Consider the following 18,504-nt stretch of genomic DNA (forward strand, 5'->3'; position numbering starts at 1 on the left):
TGACAAGATGACATCCACCACATCAGGTGTGAGGGATAAGGAAATCAGGTTGCCCCGTTCAATCTCCATGTGAGTAATAAAGGGGTAGGCCCTTAGAACTCCAGGACCTGGGTCCAAATATCAATACAAATAAGCATTGGTCCGAGTTCACATGTGACTCATGTGCTATGTATGGTCTGTATCATATAGATCTGACACTCACCACAAAACCATTTAACATGCGTAAACTCACATTAGTACAAATAAATCAAGAAGTAAAAAGATTTCTATGCATTTATTTATGTATAGTCAGTATTAACGCAATAGTATAGTTTGCGTGCATTAGTCAATTTAGTTATATCAAATATTTCAAAACACACAGAAGTACTTGAATGCAATTGTTAAGTCATTACATTTCAGAGTGCTCTCAATGGGAAGGGATGGGAAAGTGTGGAGGTTGTGAGGGACCGGGTAAAGGTGGTGTGACTTTTTTGAAACATCACGTTAAAATCAAAAACGCCTTTACAATCAGCATATACAAGGTTCCAAAGTTGCATCAGACATAGGTCTAATCAATAAGTTTCTTTATGTCCTATGGTGTGCTGGGATGGCGTAGTCTACGTTTCGACCCCCGAAGTACGCTAGAAGGGTAATTGTTGCCTCATGTTGGGGTCTTCATCAGGACAGTGTGAATGGAGAGCATCAAAGAACGGTTGACATCTGTACCGTCTAGTGGTGGGCCAAGTCGGGCTCATTGGAATTTTGGAGACTGTTCCTTACTGGAATAAATACATCTCTTCAGGCATAAATCCTGCTGTTTTCAATCATTTGTCGCGCTTGTTGGTGGGCGGAGAGCGGAACCTTTGGGATCAAAGTACGTACTGAGTCCATAAGAGCATGAATATATCTTCCCATAAGACAAGTGGCATTTGTGGATTTCAACGCCATACTAGCGGAAGAGAAAGTCTTTTTGGCCACCTGATCCTGCTTTTTAGCCTCCTTGTCACCAGGAACTTGGGGAAAAGCACCTACTGACTTCTTGGAACATGCCGCTTGGATCACCAAACTCTCAGGTGAAGGGTGTGTCGACAAAAAGGCAGGGTCCTCAGGATCCACTTTATACCTCCGAGCCACACCTTTCGAGACTGCAGGAGCAGAAAGAGGCTTCTTCCATACCTCCATAATGGGATCAGTCAGAGCAAAGGCTCCACTGCCGAGCTCGGAGAATGAAGAACCTCAGTAAGCAGATTCGATTTGAACTCAACAGTAGGCAATTTTAAGCCTAAAAGACCTGCTGCTTTTCTCATTACCACGTGATTTGGCTGAACATCCCTAGACGGTGCATCAGAGCCTGATTGCAAGACCCACTCTGGAGAAAACTCAAGTCCACTAGCCTCTGCTAGATCCTCGAAATAATTTTCATCCAGCTCACCTTCTTCCAAGTCAGAATGAGACTCACAATACCTCTGCTCTTCTAGCAGACGTTGAGCCTCTCTTCTAGATCTCTGCTTAACTCGGAGTGCAGCCGTATCCACTGTCGACTCCGACGGCGCCGGAGCAGACGTCGGAATCGAACCCGAAGGCTTAGAAGGATGTTCCATTGACTTGCTTGGAGCGGGCGACGTCGGTATCGGCGTCGCCCTCGGTGGAGCCTGGTACTGCCACAGCGGGGTCGGAGCCAGCAAAAACGGCATGAAAGGTGCCGGGGCATATGAATGAGGCACCCCCAAATTAAATGCCATTGGACCCATAGGACCCGAAGGCGCTCCAGAGGGGTACCAAGACTTAGAGAAGACATCATACATAGCGTTAAGGAACGCCGAAGGATCCTGACCTGGAGCTGGAAATGGTGGATGCTCAGGTCGACCTCGAGGTAGATTCAAATCTGTCTCAACAACAGGAGTCGAACCCTCAACCTCTTCAGGAACCTCCTCTTCCTCTTCCTGGGCCGGAGACGGAGCCGGAGTCGGATCGGGTGTCGGAGACGGTGAATGAACAGGCGAGTCCGAAGGCGAAGCCTCGCCCTCCTGATCCGAAACCTCTTGTGGAGGAATTACCTTGGATCTTATCTTCTTGGGTGATCTCGACCTCGAGCCAGACTTATCACCTGAATGACGTCGAGACTCATGTCTCCTCTTTTTGTGCTTCCTTCGCGACCTCGAAGCATGATCCGAGGAAGACTTCGAAGCCGACGCCTCCCGAGACCTCGATCTCGACTTCTTCGAATGGGACTTCGAAGATTTTCTTTCTTTATCGGCCTTCAGTTTAGCAACAAGAAGCTTAGACTCCCTTTCTCGGAGGGCCTTAGGATTCATTTTTTGACACGACGTACACCCATCCACGTCGTGGTCGGAGCTCAAGCACCAAATACAGTCCTAGTGCGGGTCCGTAACGGACATCATTTTTCCACATTCCCTGCAGGGCTTAAAACCTGTCTTCTTTGTCGACATCTTAACGAACAAAGTGACAAGAGAACTGGAAACAACGAAGAAATAGAGCTACAGAGTAACTGGAAGCTACAGAGTATCCCAAAAACCATTAGCGTCGACGACGCGGAAAAAAGGGAACTGATGTCATCACGCCGGCGTGGGCCTATTGTAGGCGTCGGTGAGGTCAGCGGAGTCGCGAGCAAAGCCGTGACTCTATGACGTTCGAGTCCACGTCGGCGCGAGGCTACAAAAGAATTTCCGAAAGCTGCTGACGCAAGGGGGATATTCACAAGGTGAGGAATCCACACGGCAGATGTATCTATCAGAATGGTCCCTCACAGTCTCGATTATTTACAATCCACACCCGTTAATCCGTTCCTACAGGTCTTCCGGACTTCGGATTTATTGCGGGTCCCGAGGGCGTTTCCGAAAACTAGCGGGTAAGCAGATTACTTTTTTGCACCAAACCCACGCTGTGTGCCCACCAATAAATGTACCCTTAATTGACTGGCTTTCCCCCCCCCCTTTACCCTCAGGAACATTCCGACATCGCATTTACCGCCAACAGCATCCCGTGGTATTATTGATTCTTACCACGCGGTAAGTTTACTCATTTTAAATCTACCTGTGCTACCAGGATTTTGCAGGTTGAATCCTATCGTTGGTACCTGGTGATCTATTTGGCCATTTTTACGTATTTCAGGCATGAACCTCCTAACAGGATCCAATTAGATGGTGCCTTTCTACCGCGCCCTTCTAAATACGATTTCACGGTAATATACCTCCTTAGACTATCACGCGACGGGGATCGCTACAACCCACCTCTCCCCAAACCCTTTTTCTCCATCGCTCGCTTCTACCATTGTGATTTATTCCCTAGAACGGGACTGGCTCCATCTCCAGCCCGGCTATTAATTTAATTTGAGCTCCAAGTAGGACTATTGATGTGGCAACAACCCAGTATTAATCTATTCCCTATAACGGGACTGGCTCCATTTCCAGCCCGGCTACCATTTTAATCAAGCTCCAAGTATGTCAACAACCCAGTATGAATTAATCTCAACTTGCTCAATCGATTGTGTGCCAATTTTGGTATAATTATTATGAGGCACGTCCCAATACCTTGAATTTAATTTTGAATTTTATACACCGAATAAGGTTACCCGCCCCCCTTCTCTGTCCTGATGAAGACTCCACAGCAAGGGCACAACCGATCCCTGCACTAGAGGGTCGAAACGTCGACAACCACCTACTTCATCATCAACTTCACTCCAACATTTATTTCATTTATTGTTATATGTGAAGTATGACTCTTTAATCCAACTGTGACGAACCTTTGGTCCACTATACTGTATATAACTCGGGAATACAGTCTCCTTAACTCATAGATTTTATTGTCACGTACTTCTGTCTATCACCTTATCCTCACCTGAGCACTTACCACTACCTCTCCCCTTTTCTTATTCCTCTCGGGGCACTGTACAACCAATTGCATTATTGATCTGTTCATGTATATATTCAGTATATCCGGTCCCGTTGTGAATAAAACAATGTGGACCCATTTATTGTTTGTGTAATTTATTGTTTGAAATTATTCACATCACTTCACACTTAAGCTGGGACCCCTCCCTCTTAGTACTTATTGAACCCAGGTCCCAGTGACTATGTTTGGTTAAACCCTCCTTACATACCCTTCTTTCACAGTAAAGCAGTCAATGGAATCCTATGGGAGGAAATGAAGTTATCAGTTAAAAGGTAAGTACTTGATTGTGGGATTTGGGTTACTGGAGTTAGAACCAGGGTTCTTCCAGGGTTGAGGATACACTCCAAGAACACTCTCAGCGGCACCTGGGCGGCCGGGTGCAGAGTGCTGAGGTCCAGTATTATCTAATGGGGGATAGGGGGCCTTCGGTTGTTGGCTGTTCACGGGCAGGCCACTTGGTCTTGGTAGCCAAGCTCCTAGCGTTAAGGTCAGGGCAAAGGAGGATCCGAGTTAGCACACAAGGTTCACCCACTGCGGCACAGAGGCGGACGGGTGCACAGTACTGATTTGGCATCTGATGCCCTGTTGTTTTCAATGGGAGTTGTGAGTTATGGATTTTGGCTGCAGGCTTGGTCCAGGAAGAGTTCCAGGAGGAACCAACAGCTGGGCAGGTAAGTTGGAGGGCTCAGGTGCATATCCGGTTCTATTCTCCAGGGCATAGGGCGTCTGGATTTAGGGATGCCTATTGAGGTCAGATTTCATCTTACCGGGCCATTAGCGGTTGGGGGGGGCAAGGGAGGGGGGGGATCTCCATGGAGGGGCTGCAGGAGATGTTGGGGAGTCCTAGAGGGGTTAACCAACAGAGGCCTTGGACTCTGGAGCACTGGGGGACCTCGCTGGGACTGGTGGGCCATTCGGACTTGGGCCAAGGGCGACAGGTGCAGTGGTGGTTCCAGGCGTCTGGTTTCTTTGTCTTCAGCAGGCTCTGAGTCTTTCTTTTGAGATTATTTTTAACTGAGCTGCTATTCACAGGAGCAGAAAGCATATTAAAGGAAACAATGTCTCCTGTGGATAGATAAGAACTTTTTCTGATAGATATAACGCACAATGGCAATGTGGGTGATTTCAGGAGATGTCCAAGAAGGAGGCTGCGTATACACTTTGAGAATCTGTGTGTCAATTCGTAAAGTTTATGTAAATATGTATCAACAATAAGTACGAAGTATCTGCAATATCATATACAAACATAATCACAAAAGTTATGGCCTGTCCCAAGTGAATGTTACCAAAAAAGAACCTAAACTACTAAAGTGAGACAGAATATTGTGTAGACAACATTTTCGCGCATTACTTAGGTATGCACATAGGACTTGACAGTAGATCTTAGCCCACGATCTCATGCTCGCATCTTAGATTAGAAATAGACTAACTGGAGATTCTTATTCACAGCGCCAGCATCGTCTGAGCCTTGCAAAAATTATTGAGAAGAAGTCCGTTTTCTGTAATATCAACCATTTCCATAACTGGAGCGCCCTCGTGTGTATCCTGGTGAGTATCACCTCCGACTCCATTATTTTCAATGCAATGTTATAGAGGCCAATTTCCTGACTCGTGTCCTTTGCATCCATTTCTCAGTCCCGTGCCTCTCCTCCATCACTTCTACACTGCTTACATCACGGATCTGCGGACCGACTATTACACTTGTTTGCCTGCTTACTTCACCCGTACCAGGGGTAAGTACTGCCTCTTGTCCGCCAATTGCCACGTGATGCGTATGTAAAATTTAATGGTCAGAATCTCACTATACCCTCCTCTCTCTCATGATACTCCATGCAGGTCCTGGATGGGTCCCTGTAAGTCTTTATTTTCACCATTACCTCACGGTGCCACCCTTGTTCACTCCTTGAGCAGCGCAAGCCCTTGAAAGGTATTCTGAGACATAGGTCCTATTAACATTGCCTCACCATACTATGGTAAATCATTATGGAGAAGTGTGGCTCAGGGGTTAGAGGCGGCAGACCCGGAAGCTGAGATCGGCCCTGGACCAGGGTTCAATTCCCCGCCTCGACGGGGGTTGGGCTCAATAATTCCACGGACTCGATAATTCTCGCTCTGGTGCCTACTCGACTCACGGGTTCACACTCTGCGACTCTGGGCAATAGCTTGCTTAATCTCCACAACGGCCCCTCGCGGCGGGATGCCTGGCTTTCACCTTGTGGATACCCTGCCGGGGTTATCTCACAGGGGAATACCAGGACGGGTTCCCTAAGCAAGCGCATAGATGCCTGCGATGTGGGCGATTTGCGCTATATAAATACATGTACATTTACATTTACATTATGTCTGGCCCACTAGCTAACATATACTTATTACACTTCATAGGTGCCCCTCATTGACGAGTCATGAAAAGACCTGATATCCTATTCAGGTCGAAACGTCGTCGACAGTGAAAAAGAGACAGACTGTGTACAAAAGTTGCTTACACTTTCCAACTGCTGTATTTTGATTGCTTATATATGATTTGGTCGTCTATTACAAACTGAATGTAAACTTGAAACCTTATGTGGTCTACACAATATTATGTCTCACTTTAGTAGTTTAGGTTCTTTTTTGGTAACGTTCACTTGGGACACGCCATCACTTTTGTGATCATATGTTTGTATATGATATTGCAGATACTTTGTACAAATTGTTGATACATATTTACATAAATTTTACTAATTGACACACAGATTCTCAAAGTGTATACGCAGCCTCCTTCTTTGACATCTCCTGAAATCACCCACATTGCCATTGTGCGTTATATCTATTAGAAAAAGTTATTTTCTATCCACAGGAGCCATTGTTTCCTCTAATAAGTTACACCCAGGCTCCGAGTGAGTGGGGTTCCCTTGTTTCCTTTCCTCTTTGTTGAAAGCAGTCAGTCCTTCTAGGGGTTCTGGGGGTCGCTGGATGCAGGGCAAGGCAACTTTTGGCACACCATCCCTGGAAACTGCAGACGGGCCGATAGGGAAAGGGACAAGTCAGTTCTTCTCTGCAGTCTCCTTTGTTGGGAGTCTTCTTTCGTCCTTCTTTGTAGGTTGTGGGAATCTGCTGTTTGTATTGTCAACGCTCCGTCCATCATCCCCTTTGGTTTTTCTTTGTTCGCCTTAAGTTGGCAGGGTATGCTCAGACGTGAGTCCCTTGCTCACTTTGCCACTGGATTCAAGCAAGCCCGACTGAAGACGGCTGTAATGCCAGGAACCGGTCCTGGGAACCTTGATTCCGGTCCAGGGAAGACATGGCTTGGCAGTTCGGTCTGGACTGTTCCCATGAGGCACAGGGTCAGACTGATTTGCATATGGCCATGTCTGAACTGGGGTGGCGGAGTGAGCTAAAGAACGCGATAGATTAAACCCAGATCAGTTGACTGGGGGTGAGTGTTTGTATTGTCAACGCTCCGTCCATCATTCTCTTTGGTTTTTCTCAAATCCTCAGCAGTAACCTTTCTCAATATCAAAATGTTTCTTCAACAAAATAAATAAAACATTTACAAAAAAAAAAAAGATAATTTGATAGTGATATGTTCTCTAAAATATTCAAAACCTATAGAAGAAAATCCGTTTCAGTAGAACGTCTGGTTTACCCTCACACCCAGACCGTTCTGCACCAATTTGTTGAACATAATAAGGCAGTGAATGTTCTTTTGGAAAGTTAATTAAAAACTGAATAAGCGGTTCCCGGGTTACCAACATCCCAAAATGGTCATTTCTACATAAACTGCTTTTAAACGTTCCATCAGATCATTTTTGTTTACTTCTTTTGCTTCCAATCCTCATACCTCCCCATCACTTTAACAAATAACTAACAGACTAACTGCCAATGTGATCCATTCTGGGGCGGTGGAGCCCTTTAACTGCCGTAATATGAAAGTGCAGTTTATCCCTCTGAGGCTATGTGCATTCCATTTTTTTCTTTTTGAAAAAGGGAAAATAAAGAGACCTTTAGCAACACTGTTTTGTGCTCTAATAATACTTTTAACAACCATACTTGCATTTTATTAACCAAGGAAAGAGAAAGACCAGCTTTACATAGGTACTATGTATGAATGCAAATATTGTTTTCTTTCAGCTGGTAAAGTGTTCTGGGATCCTGCACATAGGCAAAGATAGTCCGTGTATATAGATATACATATTGTACTAGTGCTAGAGGTAACTTGTTTGCCTTTTAAGGAATTATACACCAAATAAACCTTAACATTTCAATTAGGACTCGGAAGACCACTTCAGTCCATATCATATCACAGTAGGCACGGTTTGCAGTGCTGGGGTTTTAAACTAAAACTCATTGATAATGGGTGTGGCTGTCAAAACACTTCAGTAGAGCAAGCCAACACTAAAGAACCCACAATGCATTAGGTTGTCACGAGAAAGTCCAGGGCTGCAAAGAGTGCCTGCAAAACATGATGTGAGGTGGCCACGCCAATTACAGCTTTGTTGGTTTACTTCCACACACTTTGTAAATGTTAATTTTGAGAAACACCAAACAAGAAATAGACTTGCGTTTGGAACTATAACCTTTCCTGTGAATGAATTATACTTTTAATCGACATTACATTGATAGGAGATTACTTTACAACCGACAGAGCTTTACATTCTACACAGAAACAAGACACAAGTAGCGTAGAAGATGTTGGAAACAAGCTTTGAAACACACCTGACCAGTGTGGAGAATGCCAGCAGCATACAGAAAGACAGAGACACAAAACGCACACCAGCTGGAGTTGCCGGGGGCCGGCTTGTCATGAGTTGCAGAACCTGCTCAGCCTCCTCATCTGTAGGTCTGAAACAATGGAAGAAAGACATGACATGTGACATAAATGTGGAAATGTATCCAAAGGGTGCAAATACACAATTAAACTACTCTCAGCATTTGTAGTGAGGCCAGATGGTAAAGGGGATGCTCTGAGGGATCTCCATCCATTTTAGAATAGAAGAGTTGAGCCCACGTGCTTGAGTCGGCACTTAGAGACTATTCCGAGCACTGGTTCTGCATCTACTCCTTGGGTCACGTGTACTACCCCTCTGCACTTAAAATGTCATTGCTTTTAGGCTCACTAGATGACAGAGCCATAAAATGGCCCAGCAGATTGCATGCAACTAGAACAGTATTAGAGAGAGAAAGGGTGTGGGGAAACAGTGCAGTCTTGGTGAATACGGATTCTTTAAAAAAACATGTTTTTTTCTGAGTTACACAACGTGGCTGCCAATACACAACATTTACAACTGTGACATATGAGCAACTACTTGACAGGCGCTCTCAGGTACACACCAGATTATGACATTTATAGCAGGCTCGAGTGCTGTTGTGCAACAGGGATTATTAGTGCATAGTGCTAACAGCAGACTGAGGTCCATCCTCATTTGAAAGCATGCTTTGTCCCAATCAGTTAGCACAGCATCCAAATAAGTATAGCTACTCATCTGTGCCCTTTAATGATGCACCGCACACCACTAGATGGTAACATCAATAGAAGGCTAAACATCAAGGGTGCTATTTCTTTTACTAAAAGCTATGTTTTGGGATATGCAATCTATCTGAATCCACACACTATTTCACAAATAAAGGTATTAACAAGAAAGTAATACTTGAGACCAGCGATCCCCATCAAGGCACAGTAGAGACGCAGCAGGGCGCTGGCTTTCACGACATGTTCTTCTTTTAAGCCAGAATACACGGACACATTGGGCTCCAGGTCTCCTTCTGCCTCCTCCACAATGTGGGTACTCCTCACTGTGGGGAGGATGCCTATAAGCTCCAAAAGAAGCTGCCGCCGCATCTGCCACAGGACGGAACTGCTGTTTTCACGTTTTCTCTAAGAAAACAAAACCAAGGAAAAATATAACAATGTATATGCAAGATAAATAATCAGCACACTAAGTTCATCTACCTTATAAGATACCAACATTTCACAGCAACAGCTAAAGGGACACACACCCATCAATTTGAAGAAAAAAAAATGTAATTTACATTACTGAGCAGGTGTGCAATAAGGCCATCTAAGTTATGTCTGCCTCATCAATAAACTACTTAGAACCTTTGTTGGCCATGACAAGGTACATGCCAGGTCTCCAGACTGACGCTAAATCATAAGGCAACACTGCACCCAAAATTTTCTGAACATCCCTTAAATCACACGCTCCATTTATACAAGCAAACATTCAAAGATCATTTCTTTCTCTTAATAGTCTACAAATATTCAAATTTTGTATAAGATCCCTTACGACCCTCAGTTGGTACAAATGGCCTAATATAATGGTTACATCACTTTAGATATCATATGTACTAGGACCACAGCAAATACATATACAGTTATCGGTCTCAAACTGGTGCCATATATTAGATGGTCCCCTCTAAGCGGTCAATGGGGTTGAAAGAGCTTCGGTAAATATAAAGCTCAAACTTTGCTGTTGATCCTTTATTTACTTTACTCCAAATAAATTAAAATCTACAGTGTTATAGAACTTGTGATAGGGAGTCTTTCTGCACCATATTCCATTCTCCTGCTATTTAATCTTCAGGGCCTAGAGTTTCCCATACATACTCTCACTATAAAGTGATAAACAGTTGGGGCGTGGCTAAGCACGCAATGGCGGAGGACGCACTAGGGTAGAGCTCTGTGCTAAGCTCCCCTTCCCTGAGCCGTTTCTCCGCCACATTTAACCCTAGCCGCCCGAAACTGCTGGCCGACCTTCCCGGAGCTCTCCTCGGCAATCTGGCCGACTCTTGATTCGGGGCTCCGACGGGACTGACCCCGACCGATCCTGCGGACCTCCTGCGGGCACTGCTGACACCTGGCCGGCGGGGCAACTACGGGAGACCGAGGCTTGGGCCCAGCTCACAGGCCCCAACTGGTAGGCCACACCACACTGTCCGCGGCCCCCTGGCCGGCTGCTGCCGCGCTGGGAGCGACCTCCGGCGGCCCGGCGGTCGCCTCGACTCACTGCAGGACTCCAGCGGAGGGCCCGGACCAAGCGGAAAGCGGGCCCCCAGCCCCCACATCGCGGCCGTCGCGCGACTGCTGCCCTGCGAGTTGGCGGGCTCCTTGGATTTCCTGACGCCACACCTGGGGCACACCTGGGGCAGGCGGGGCGTGGAGATCGACCCCGGAGAGGCGCCGGTGACGTGGTGGCCCCGACCAGCGGGGGCCCCTCTCCGAGACACTGTGCAGCCATCGGAGCCACCCGGTGAGTCCCTCCTGCGCCCACCAGCATAGAGGAGCCCGCGTGGAGCGACAGCCCGGGCATTGCGGCCCCAAGACCCGCAGAAAGGCAGACCACCCCTCCCCTCGCCTGGTCGCCACACCACTGCCGGAGGCAGACTGGCCGCCCCCCCCCTGAGACGGAGACACGCGACGGTGCGCTCCACGCCGGGCCCGCCTGCGGGGCCCCCCCACGGGGATAATTACTGCCTGAAGGACAGCGAGGCACACGAGAGGCTGTGACCCGGGCCGGAACTGGTGACCAGACCCGTTCACGACGCCTGGACCCCTTGGACTCACACACAGTGCTGGCCCCCCCGGCCCCCACTACAACTGGGGCGGAGTGGCAGGGCCCTAACCCGCTAGCGCTCCGGAGGGCAACCGGCGCGGCCACAGACCGCCAGGGACGAGCACGGGTGAAGGGGAGGACAGGACCCCCCCACCCGCGCCGAGGCCCCCACACAAGGCCACCCGCTGGAGGACCCCCCCCCTTAGGGGACAACAACGACGGCCTAACCTGAGGGACCAGCCAGCACTCGCGGGGCCCCAACCCAGGAGCGCAGCACTTCAGGGGACACCGTCACTGGAGCAGCACCAGGGGCCGACCCTGCAGGACAGGCGCCACCCGCACATGTCCGGGGGAGTGCGGACCCGCACTGGGACTGGAGGGGCCCCGCCGAAGGGGAAGACGGACAAACAGGTACACAAAATGGCCGCCGAGCAACTGGCTGCGAGGCTTGACAGCGTGCTGGCAGCGGTGGAACGGATGGAGCAGTCCCTCCAGCAAACTAGAACCTCCCTGGAGTCCAAAATTGATGGGGTCGCAGTGGACCTGACCCTCCTGCGTGAGGACCATAGGAAATTGTCCGACCGAACCAAGACCCTGGAAGGCGCAGTGAAGGAGATCGAGCCCAAGGTCACTCAGACAGACAGACAAGTGCAGGACCTCCTGAACAGAGTGGAGTTCCTGGAGGACAGGGCTGAGGACGCGGAAGGGAGGGCGAGACGCAACAACATTAGACTTGTGGGGGTTCCTGAGAAATGGGAAGGGGCCCGCCCGGCCGAACATGTGGAAGACTGGCTGCGGACACTTTTGCCCGAAGGCTCGTTGTCACCGCACTTCGTCGTGGAGCGCGCACATCGGGTGCCAACAAGACCCTATACCACCGGCGCCAACCCGAGGCCGTTGCTCTTCAGGATACTGAACTATAGGGACAGAGACACGGTGCTGCGAGAGGCACGGCGATTGGGCGAGGTACGCATAGACAACGCGTCGATCATGTTCTTCCCCGACTACACCATCCAGGTGCAGCGCCAGAGGCACGACTTCATGGCAGTGAAGAGGAGACTACGCACCGCGGGCCTCAAGTACTCCCTACTATTCCCTGCCAAGCTGAGAGTGGTGGCGGGAGACAGCACTTACTTCTTCAGCACACCCGAGGAGGCCGACGAGTGGCTGGACGGGGGCACGGACACGGCACCGAAACACTCTCGGGGAGGCGAGGCGAGGACCAGGCCGCGAGGACCGCGACGACGACGCAGGCACAGGACCCAACAGTCCCAGCACGCGGAGGAGGGGGCGGGACTCTCCCCCACACTGGACCAGATGCTCCGAGAACAACGCGATGCATTGCAGAAGGTCTCCCAAATAAGCAACTCATCCTCCCATGAGACGGCACAGGAGGACGGCCAACAGCCGGTACCTAGCGACGACGACGAGGCCATATACGGGATCCCGAACTCACAGATCTCGATGGAACTGCCCATCGTCACGCCGCAAACCTCAGACCTGATCCACTGATCCTACGGGGGATGTCTGCACTGGCCTTGCCACGACGAGGAAAGGGCTGGCAGTGGTCGCCTGGACGATGATGCGCAATTGGCGCCCGCCACTGCCGGGGCCACCACCCACCCCCCCCCCCCCCCCTGCCAGCGCATCGAACTATGGACACCTGGAACAGTGAGTAATGCCCTTATGGCACTAGTGGTAAGCTGGGAGGGCGCTGAAGGGGTGGTCTTTTAGCACGCATCTGCGCCTGGTCGCACACAGGATGGGCAACTTGGAGCATTGGACCACAGTGGGCGGCCACTAACGTCCTGTAATGTATGGCTCAGGGAAGCGGCCTGCTTCCCCTAAACTGACTATATATCCATCCTGCCGAACTTGTGCTTAGCACACACTGCCCCTTAAACAAAGTAAGAATGTTCCTCTCTCTTGAGAGTATGGACGGTGGCCCGTTCCGCCACTGCCCTTTTGGTATTTTAGTGGGGTTAGCCCGCTGTTGGTTGTTGTTCTTTACTGTTTTTTTTCCCTGTCCTTATGTTTTCCCAAACTTTGCTGAGTGTAATGTGGGGGGTGGGAACGGAAGAGCTGGGAGAGCCACTGCTGGGGCCTTTGGTGGTGCCGCTACTATTGGGAGGGTCAGGGGGGAATGTGTATTGCTGAAATGTCTGCCATAAAAATATGCACGTGGAACATTAGAGGTATGCACACACCCGCGCGCAGGTACCAAATCTACTCCTACTTGAAGAGGCAGAGCGTGCAGGTCGCGCTATTGCAGGAAACACACCTGAGTGGGGCGGAGGTGACAGCGCTGAGAAGGAGATGGAGGGGACAACTGTATGCCACTGAATACTCCTCGTACGCCCGCGGGGCACTGCTGTGGGTAAAGCCGGGAACCCCCTTCGTGATGTCGGAAGTTCACATAGATGCGGAGGGGAGGTATGTCCTGGTGAAGGGTCGCATAGACGGGCAACCAGTGGTCCTGGCGTCCATTTACGCTCCAAACACGGATCAGGGCGCCTTCCTGGCGCGTATCTCAGGGAAATTAGCGCCCTGGCACGGCGTCCCATGGATCCTGGGAGGCGACTATAACGCGGTACTAGACCCAGTGCTGGACCGTTCGGTCCCGCCGAGGCCAGAGGCGACATCCCAGGGGGCCACGAGGACACTCACACAGTGGGCGACGCAGTGGGGTCTGAAAGATGCATGGCGTGCGCACAATCCGAACACTAGGGTTTACTCGTACTTCTCGGGAGCACATGCATTACATGTTCGCCTCGACAGATACATGGTGTCAGCGGACATGTTGCCCCATATCACTGACTCACAATACCTGGGTAGGACACACTCCGACCACAATCCCCATACACTGCACATGGCCTGGGAACGCCCGCGTCCGCCAATCCCCGCGTGGCGATTGCAACCTGCATTACTGCTAGATGCCCCCTTTAGAGATTCCCTGCAGGCCAGCGTAGCGCAATACTTCGAAGACAATTCAGATACAGCATCCTCCCCGAGAGTAGAGTGGGACGCATTCAAGGTGGTGGTACGGGGACATTGCTTGAGCACTCAGGGGAGCATACGGTGGAAGCTGGAGGAGGACTTGCGCAGGGTGGAGGCGGATCTACTCGGCGGGGAGCAGGAGGCGGTGGGGGGGTGCAGGTGACCGGCTGCAGGCGGCCCGGGCGGAGCACGAAACGCTACTGGAACGGCTGCGGCACGTCAACTTTGCGGCCCATTCGGCGCGAGTGCACCAGCACGGTGACAAGCCCGGTAGGCTATTGGCCTGGTTAGTCAGGCAGGAGGAACGCACGGAGCCGGTCTCCGTCATCCGCACGACTGAGGGAGAACTAGTGTACACCCAAAACAGGATACACCAAGCGTTTGTGGGACACTACCGGGCTCTATACAAGTCGCAACTGAGAGTAACTGCGGCCTACATAGCAGAATACCTGGCGGACATCCCGCTGCCCTCCCTGACAGGCTCACAGCAAGACGCCCTGGGGGCGCCATTCTCCGCGGAAGAAATACGCGAGGCCATCTTCGCACTGTCCAACGGCAAATCACCTGGCCCGGATGGACTGCCCGCCGAATTTTTTAAGGCGTGTTCAGACACGCTGGTTCCGGAGTTGCTCAAGTTCTACAATACTGCAATGGAAGAATCAGCACTCCCAGACTCGCTTAACGAGGCAAACTTGGTCTCGCTGCTGAAGCCGGGCAGAGATGGCGCACTCATGGGGTCCTATAGGCCGTTGGCCATGCTAAATACTGATTATAAAATTTTCACCTCCCTCCTGGCCCGCCGCCTGGCCCTGGAGGCACCAACTCTGGTACACGCCGATCAAAATGGCTTCATGCCGGCGCGGAGCACGTCTCGTAATCTACGCCGCCTCTTCCGGATTCAGGAAGCGGCTCTGACGCATTGGCCTAGATCGGGGTGCCTGGTCCTGGACCTGGAGAAGGCCTTCGATTCGGTAGAATGGCCATACCTGGGAGCCGTGCTGGACAGATTCGAGGTGGGAGATGCATTTGCTGACATGGTCGGTCTGCTCTACCAGAGACCCAGTGTCCGAGTGAGGACGGGAGGGCTGCTGTCGGAGAAGATCGGGGTGCGTAGAGGCACCAGGCAAGGCTGCCCCCTGTCGCCCCTCCTCTTCTCCTTAGCCATTGAACCACTAGCGGCTCTGCTACGGGACAGAGGAGCGGAATGGGGGATCCCATTGGCTGACGGAACGCACATAGTCTCACTCTACGCAGACGACCTGCTGCTTTATGTGCGGGACCTCACCGCGGTGCCAGCCGAGCTATCGGACGTCTTCCAGACCTTCGCAGAGGTCTCGGGCCTCAGGGTCAACTGGGCCAAGTCCGGGGCATACTCGTTTAGCCGTGATCAGGAGGAATGCGATGTGCATCTTGGAGGGGCCAGGCTCGCTTGGTACCCGACCACGTTTAAATACCTAGGACTACACATCTATAGAGACCCACAGGACTTACTGGAGGGCAACCTGGTGCGCGCCATTTCTTCTCTGCGAGCTCAGATGTCCTTCTGGAAAACCCTTCCGCTGAACGTGCCCAGCCGCATAGCTCTTACTAAAATGATAGCGCTCCCTAGGCTGCTATATCACTTCGCGAATATCCCCACGCGGATATTCCGCGATCTGGAATCAATGCTTCGTGGCTTGATCTGGAACACGGGCGACCTCGAGTGGCGCTGGCTAAACTGTACTCCCCGACCGCGGAGGGAGGATTGGCTGTCCCCAACATGGAGCTGTATTACCTGGCCGCACAGCTCCAATGGGTGACGTACTGGCTCAGCGATGCACATCTGGACGATACGGCCACTGCGGACTACCAGTGGACGCATCCCCAGACCTGCACCCTGTTTCACCCATTGACCAAGGGACCCCGCCCCCTGCCCATGCATGTGGCCGTGGCCCGCAAATGTTTTCTCCGCAGCCTGAAGCTGACGCACAATACCAGGCCATATGCTCCTGCCCTCCCCCTGCTGGGCACCCCCAGGAGGAGCGGGATGGTTACGCCGCGCCATCTGGACCACTGGGTCACAGCTGGAGTAGAGACCATGGGTGACCTGTATGTTGACGGGGCCCTGCTCTCATTTGCGGAGTTATCTGACACCACGGGACTCCCGGCCGGGCAGTTCCTACTCCATGCGTCGGTACTGCGGGCATACACTGACTCCTGGGGTGACATCCAGGATGAGCCGCCGATGCACCACCTGGTCCAATATCTACATGTAATGGGCAGAGGCTCGCACATCACGCATTGGTTAGCGCAGGCGCTTCTCATCCACACGCAAAAACCCACACAGCAGATTAGGGCTAAGTGGGCGGCGCACCGTGGGAGGGATTGGACGGATAAGGAGTGGAACCTAGTACTAGCTAGCCCCGTGAACATCCCCCGCAATTCCCGCTTCCGTATCATCCAACTGTACATATTGCACCAGGCATACCTAACGCCAGATAGAATAAACAGATACTTCGCGATCGACACTGCCGTTTGTCCCAGATGTGACCTGTTAGGCGCAGATATCCTGCACATGCTTTGGCACTGCCCAACCCTGACCACGTACTGGGGGGAGGTGACCTCACTCCTGAATCACAGCACGGGCCCGGGCCTGCCGGACACGTGGGAGGCGTGCATTCTCGGACTCTATAAAAGAACCAAGCTGAACAAAATACAGGCACGATTCTGGGATCTGGGCCTCGTCACGGCCAAACGGCTGATTACGCGACACTGGAAACGGCGGGAACCGCCTACCCCAAAACACTGGTTCGCATCCTTTACAAACTGGGCCGGGGCGGAAGGCACGGCGCTCCACCGGGAAGAAATAGCGGGCCTGCGGCAGTTCCCGATAGCACAGCTCTGGGATGGCATCCTGGGGTCCCTGAAGGGAGAGGGCACTGTCAGAGGGCTCACGTAGACTGGGTGAAACCGGAGGTGGGTCACAGAGGCTAATGCTGTATCGCAGGAATCACCGCAAGCGGCGCCCCCCCCCCCACCCACCCCCCTGACACAGACAAGAAACAGCCAGCGCGTAGACCTCGGATACGACCCAACGCCCACACGGGCGCCCATCAGCGGCCATTGTCCAGCAGCGCGCCCCAAGCACAAAGTTGCTGACATCGCCCCCGCAAGCACACTCCACCCCCCCCCCCACCCACTATCACGTATATGTTTACATGTTTGCAGTATCGGACCCCTGCTCACGGACGGTGGCCTCTCTGACCCCTCGTGTTGAAGTGGGCAGAAACCGCTGACGGCACTACAGATGGCGACTGCAGGCGTAGACGCCGATAGCCACACCGACAGCGAGGCTCCTCCACCTGAATGCCACATGCTCCACTAACAAGGCCGGCGACCGATGACACACCATAGCCCACAGGGGCTGTCCCACTCCAAGTTCAGGCACACTTGCGCACGCACACCTCTGACCTCCAGTTGCACTGTAACAGCATCGGCAAACAACACACCGTTCAGAGGTGGCTCCTACCCAACACCGTGCAAGTGGGACGGACTTCGAGTGGGGAAGTCGCGATAGGAACATTGGGACATACCGATACGAACTGTTTTGTTTAGTTTGCCGATTTCATGGCTCAGTTCTAGAAAAAAATGAAAAATAAGACGTCATTTATGGACTTTTCCTTTCTTGACTTAAGAAAATGTGACTATCTTCTCCATGTCCTAGCACACCGGGGACACAAGGGACGCAATGACATGCCCTTTTATGATGGCCCACACCCCCACGATTCACCGTTCATTTGCAGCCGGCCCGCGGGGTTGTAGGCTTTGCTATATGTACTGTACCTTTGAACATTAATAAACGTCTTAAAAAAAAATAAAAAATAAAAATAAAATAAAGTGATAAACAGTTTACAGAAAAGCTGCAAGGTACCCACTGAGAGTTCTATTTATTAGCACACTCTTTACTACACATAATAGATATGAGTATCATACTTACCTCATCCAGTTGGGATCAGTTACAATTATTGTTGTCCAACTTTTATGATTTTCTCAGTGTGAAAGGGATCAGGGGCTGTCTGCAGTGCCCAGCACCAACTTATTAATAGTG

The 18,504-nt window shown here is 51.2% G+C and overlaps 1 protein-coding gene across 4 annotated transcripts in view; it reads right to left on the bottom strand.

Annotated features, from left to right (window-relative positions):
* Window positions 1–18,504, bottom strand: part of INTS2 (integrator complex subunit 2) — a 306,784-nt gene that overhangs the window by 243,224 nt on the left and 45,056 nt on the right. For all 4 annotated transcript variants that reach the window (XM_086954934.1, XM_086954935.1, XM_086954936.1 and 1 more), the window contains exons 8-9: window positions 9,519–9,745; window positions 8,587–8,712 (exon numbers count right to left, since the gene is read on the bottom strand). In XM_086954934.1, coding sequence (XP_086811060.1) covers window positions 8,587–8,712; window positions 9,519–9,745 — 353 coding nt within the window. The remainder of the gene's footprint in view (window positions 1–8,586; window positions 8,713–9,518; window positions 9,746–18,504) is intronic.

This window comes from Lissotriton vulgaris, chromosome 2_1 (genome assembly GCF_964263255.1).
Source record: "Lissotriton vulgaris chromosome 2_1, aLisVul1.2, whole genome shotgun sequence".
Classification (NCBI taxonomy): Eukaryota; Metazoa; Chordata; class Amphibia; order Caudata; family Salamandridae; genus Lissotriton; species Lissotriton vulgaris.